Raw genomic sequence first — 5,916 nt, 5'->3', positions numbered from 1 at the left:
ATGGTTGTGTGTCCCGCGCACAAATCAGGCCCCAACTGCTCTTATTTCTGCTGCCGGCAGAGCTAACGGTGCTGCTAGCTGTGGTCCTTCCCTCCTCAGTAATTCTCCATCACGACAACCCAGGGCATGTGCTACGTGCTGTAGACTTGCCCTCATCTGTATCATTATGGGTACCCCCTGCCTTGGCTCTTCAAGAAGCAAGAAACAGGAAAACAGCTCATCAAAGATGATGTTGCAGTTAAAAACATGCCTTTAAGAAACAATACCTCCTAGAATGAAAAAAAATTGTATGGCAGGTGAAAACAGCATCCGTTTATGATGGAGGGAACCTCACTGAGCTCCCGAAACTGCTGGTTATGAGCAACACCAGTTACTCCAGTAATCTGATTTTCCTTTCTTTTCTCACAATTGGGCATCTGTGTCACTTCACTGACTTGAGTAGAGTCTGTAGTCCAGATTTTAAAAAGAGAGACTGAGAGGAAAACAGAGTTGAGTATCAGAGAATTTCCTGGGGAAGAAATAGCTGCAAAATAGCCCTGGGATGGCAGAGCTGTTACAATTCCTACTGCTCTCTCAAGTTAGCTATATTTTGAGGTATGAAATCAGTAACATACAGCATCATAAAAAAAATCAGATTGGAAGGAACCTCTCTGGTCTGCCCAGCTCAAAGCAGGGATAACGTCAAAGCCAGATGAGATTGCTCGGGGCTGTGCCCAGTCATGTTTTGAAGATCTCTGAGGATGGAGATAGATTTTATTTTTATCATTTTATTAGTTTTGGAAAAATAACTTTGCTGTACTTCATAAAATTTATGTGAATCATGTATCTGTCTCTTTGAGTCTAATACTTACTAATGAAATCTCCAGTACTTGTAAATTTAATTGTGAGATGATGATCATATAGCTACAGCTCTTTGTGCCTTATATAGTGATTCAGTAAATTTCATTACTGGTGAAAGCAGCAGCAGTGTTTTAAAATAAAGCTTAAATAACAGCCAGTTAGAATTACTTTCCTCAATATTCCATCATTACATTTTTTAGTTAGGTTTCCCCAAATAATTTTACAGAGAAAAACATTAGCTCCCAGGACTTCTGTTAAACATGTAATTACAGGAACAAATCTGAATGCAAAATTGCTCGCCACATACTTTTGCACCAAAACTGTAACAATCCTGCCTGTGGATGCTGCAGCCATTTTGGACATTATAGTCTCGGGTCCTGCCAAAAACTTTTTAACCATGCACCTGAGAATATACATCCAGCTAGGTAACAGCTGGCAGGTATGGCAAGGGCATGCCCACAGGCTGGGGCTCCTTTGCTGCCGTTTAAATGCTCCTGAAACTGTCCTACCGGATTCTCCTGGTTCTAGCTCTCCACTTCAAAGGTGCTTTTTTTCTCCCTCATTTGGCTGGGAGCTCTGCGCAGAAAGCTCTCAGCTGAACGTGGGTGAAGGCAAGCAAATAGTTGCTGCTCATTAAAGTGCACAAGATTAAGCCACCCTTTGTAGTCCAAGAGAAAAAACAGCCAGAAAATGATCTCCTTCTGTGGACACGTGCTCCCTACAGTCTAAATGAGGGACGAACGAGTGCCACCTGTTTCTTAGCTCTAGAGCTGTGTCAGAGCAAATCTGAACTTCATGGATGGTTCTTTAGCAAGCACGAATCACCCCATATCTGTGAAGTGAATGGGGATATGGTGATTTCCATCAACTGAGGAGTCTGACACTCACAAAAAATGAGGCTGCTTTTCCCTTTCTAGACTCAGCTCTGTAATTCGTCCTTCCCAAGCATCTCCTACACCCCTGATACCTGCAAAACGGGGACCTGTGCCCCTGCACGGTTTGAAGAAGCAATAACCGTGTGTGTGGGACAGCCAGCAAATGCATCCTCAGCTGGTCCTTTCCCTGTGGATCTGAGTCGCACCTCCTGCGGGGACGAGTAGAGGATATTTTTCTTCTGGAGAGAGGAAGATCGGCCTCCTTCATTACACGGTTACTGTCACAAGGAGTGGGTTGCCCTAAAATGAGCTCAGCAGTCCCCTGTCACAACCTTAGCATCACAGGGTGATCGTGTAATTAAAGATCCTGAGAAATAAAATATTTCTAAACCTGACTTCACACAAGTGCTTACATTCCTTTGCATATTAATACTATTTCTTTACATTGATCAATAAAAACAAAATGTGATTAAAAAGGCCACATCCCTCAGTTTTTTCAGTCCTGTGTGGCAGTCAGTGATCCCAGGGGAAAAAACACTTTGCCTGTCTCCAGCTCAGCTTCTCAAATGCCACATTTGTCCAGGTACAGTCACGAGATTGAGCTGTTCTGGCTCTCAAAATGGTTCGGGACCCGGTAATATTCATGCTCTGCAGATGTGTTGCAATTGTCCCCTCACATATAGCTTCAGAGAAGGGTTACTGAGACCCGGGAGAGAATTTGCAGACGTCAGTTTGCTTCTTGAGATAAAAAGTTCACATGACAGGAAAGAAAATACTAATAACTATAAGAGCTCATTGGAGAAAAATTCATAAGCAGAAAAGAAGCCCGTGTTCATAAACGTTAGGAATAATCAGCCTTTGTAAAGAAGAGCACCGTTGTGTGTATCTAACGGCCATATGCCATGGGGGGACTCAACCTAAAATTGGCAATTTTTATACTTGTGGGTGAAAATAGGTTGTGACAAGTTTTTAGTGTGGCAGTATTTGGTAAATGGATCAGGTGGAACTGGACGAAACTCTGCAAGGGGGTTAAACTGCACAACTCACACCAACTTTCACTGGAAGACAGGGGACTAAGCCTGTAGGAAGATCCTACTCACCACATGTGCACATGTATATTGCCTGCATGCACACATACACAGTGACACGTACAGAGTTACACAGACACATTCTTTGCAAAAAAAAAAAAAATTATTGACATCAAGAAAGTATAACCTCAATAAAAGTCCCTTCTCCCCCTAAAAAGAAGAAAATGCTTAAAAATATCAGTATCATCCACATGAAATCTGTATGTTTAGTTTGCTTTACAGTTGAGTTAAACTCGGAAACACTCTACATCTTTAACATCCTAAGTAATTGTGAAAGGGTTTTCTTCCTGGACATGAACCAATTCCAAATTCTGAAATGGAGAAAAACAAAGAAGAAGCAAAAACCCAGGTAATTAAAGCATTCAAGAAATCTTTTCATTACATTCAAAACCAACCTTTAATCTTTTTTCTTGGCCTGTACCCAGTTTCTCTACTGCCCATAGCTTTTTCCCCTAGACTTCCATGCTCCTCTGAGTCTCAGTGGAAACACCCCAACAGAGGAAGAAGTGAAATCTGTACCTGGGCAGAGGAAAGGTGTGGGCTTTTGCACCGTTTTCTCCTACATCAGGACTGTGCTTAGTCTGATTGCAAAGAGCATGTTGGGGAAGGGAGCAAATAATTAATTCTGAATAATCTCAATCCCCATCATAGAGAGAGACGATATTTGAAACGTGTAGAACTGCTTAACTTTTTTCCCTTCAATGGGAATTATGAATCAAAAGTATGCTACATATTCAAGCCTCATTTCACACTGAAAAAAAATCATAATGATGCCCTGGAAATTCTGCCCATGATTTCTCTAACCTGGTTTCTCTATTGGGATTATTCAGATGTCAACATGTAGTTCCAAATTTTGACGAGGCTTACAGATAGATTATTAAGTGCTCAAAAAATCCCTAAGGGTGATGGTTAATGCCATAGCATGTGCTGGAATTAATTGCATGTTACTGACACTATCTGGATAACATTATTCAAGATTCAGGAATGAAAGTACTGTCAGAGAGATTCCTGTGAAAAGCCCCACCTGAGAGGATTTGGCAAAATGCAATTAATCAGTTATTGCTTGGCAAAGTAAGTAAGACAGTCACATGAGGCATAGTCAAGTCCAGCAGCTTTGTCTGTCCTATCACATCTGCGCTGAGCATGTCTAAAACACACAGCTGTGTACTGTGGGCAACATCTGCATTAAACCCAGGAACAGCACGACTTCTGACTTTTCATTGAAACAAGTACTTTGCAATTTGGGCTGATAGGATTTGTGACGAAGATCTCACAAAGCCACGTTAGGGGAGATTAAAAATAGCAAAAATCTCAGAGGGTTCATGCACCGCTCCTTTACCCCAAAACCACCCCTTCCCCATGCACAAGGGCCCTGTTCTTACCTGCAGCCTGAACGTGCATGGAGAGGCTCCTAAAATCTGGAGGAGAGGGTCCTGAAGGTTGTTCCAGCTAAAGATCCCATCATGTTCTTATCAAATCCTTGCTGAAAGATGCATATGAAGAGCAGTGAGTGCATATCAGTTTCAGAACTGACAGCTGTCTATTGCTGTGAGAGAGAGTCTCCTGCTCCACTTCAACAGCTGTCCTCCACTTAAAAAGTGTGCTTCATTCTCAACCAACCTCTTCTGTCCTCCCTCTGTGTGCCTTCGACACGTGAACTGTCACCCTTATTGATGGACTTCATCTTCCTTGCATTACTTTCCATCCGCCAAGAGCTGGACTTCTCCAGCTTTACCGGAGGAAACCTTTACTTAATCCTTCACCGAATATTATTTCATCTTATTCCTCATCCTGGAAAAATGGCAAAGATACATGCATGATGCATATATCCTTGCAGACTCCCATCCTTCTCATCTGATGTAAACCTATGCAATGAACATCTGTGTGAACACAGGAGTGACTCAGTCACATCAAAATGAGTTGGCACAGGCTCCTGAGCAGAGCCTGGTGCAAAACTACACAAGCTCCTATGGAGAAAGTCCCTAACTGTTAATATGAGAATGATATTTAGGTGCTCTCTACCTTCCTGCCCCCAGGGTGCTCCCCTTTGTGGATGTTACTCCTTCTCTTTAATTTGGCCCTTTACTCTCTGCAGGTGCTGCTGCTGAGTTGGAAAAACCCAGCTTGTTCAAAGCAAGCCACTGGGAGCTGGAAGCTGGCTCTGCGCCCCGTCTGGCTCTGCACTTTCACAGCTTCTGTTGCAGGGAGCAAAACAAATCCTAAATACTCCTGTTCTTGGTTTAAAAGATTACCCTGACTGTAGGGGTGATGTAACCACAGGGTAGGGTTATGGACACAGAAGAAAATGGGGGGAAAAGAGAGGAGGAGCCTTGCCAGGGATCTGTTGGGACATGCTGATCTTACGCGATGGACTGCAACGAAGGGAATCTCCCAAGCTAGCATGAAACGTCTGCACAGAGCAGTGCCGTGCAGACATGACAGCATTGACCCCAGGAGTATCATGGAAGAGCCCACCTAAGCTAGCATCATCCCCAGGGTGCAAGCTGCCTGACACAGACCCACCGCCATCCACTTAGTCTCTGAAGTCAGGCCTGGCAGCTGCGGTTGTGACTCGCTGCCTCTTGCTTAGATCTTAGGCAGGTGCCCGTGTGCTGAGAGCATCGTGGTCCTCACAGCGCCCTGGGCTCCTCCCAGCCGCTGCCCGTACTTGCTGCAGAATCATGGCCTTTGCAAACTCACCGACTTCAGCGAGTGAGTCAAGACCAGGGTTGTTCTTGTCAGCCAAAAAGCAGAAGCGTTTTCCTTACCTGCTTGAGCACACTCTGGAGCTCCCTGTTTGACCAAAGATCTGTCAGAAAGAGGCGAGCAGCTTCGGCCGCTTTTGGACAGGAGCTGGGAAGATGAAAGCAACCCTGGTGAATTATGCCCGGCCACAGAGCAGCAACCCACATGCATTACCAACAGCCTTTAAATAAGCCCATCTCCAGCTGGGAGGCTGGCTAGACTTGATGGAGGACTGTCAATAAAACCGTTCTTGCTCTCTCAGCAATGTGACGTGACAACAACCTCTGGGACTGGAACAGGGCAAATGAAAAAGAGGGGAGGATTTGAGTGGAAAAACAGGCATTAAACTGAGCTGAAGGAGTGTTTCT

General features: G+C 44.2%; 1 protein-coding gene across 1 annotated transcript in view; it reads right to left on the bottom strand.

Annotated features, from left to right (window-relative positions):
- Positions 1-4,214: 4,214 nt before the first annotated feature.
- The window catches only part of PKP1 (plakophilin 1), a 43,810-nt gene continuing 42,108 nt past the window's right edge, over positions 4,215-5,916 (bottom strand). Inside the window, exons 12-13 of the mRNA XM_009320352.1 lie at positions 5,572-5,656; positions 4,215-4,286 (exon numbers count right to left, since the gene is read on the bottom strand). Coding sequence (XP_009318627.1) covers positions 4,215-4,286; positions 5,572-5,656 — 157 coding nt within the window. The remainder of the gene's footprint in view (positions 4,287-5,571; positions 5,657-5,916) is intronic.

The sequence above is a fragment of the Pygoscelis adeliae genome, unplaced genomic scaffold (assembly GCF_000699105.1).
Source record: "Pygoscelis adeliae isolate BGI_AS28 unplaced genomic scaffold, ASM69910v1 Scaffold343, whole genome shotgun sequence".
Classification (NCBI taxonomy): domain Eukaryota; kingdom Metazoa; phylum Chordata; class Aves; order Sphenisciformes; family Spheniscidae; genus Pygoscelis; species Pygoscelis adeliae.
This window is presented reverse-complemented; position numbering and strand designations above follow the sequence as displayed.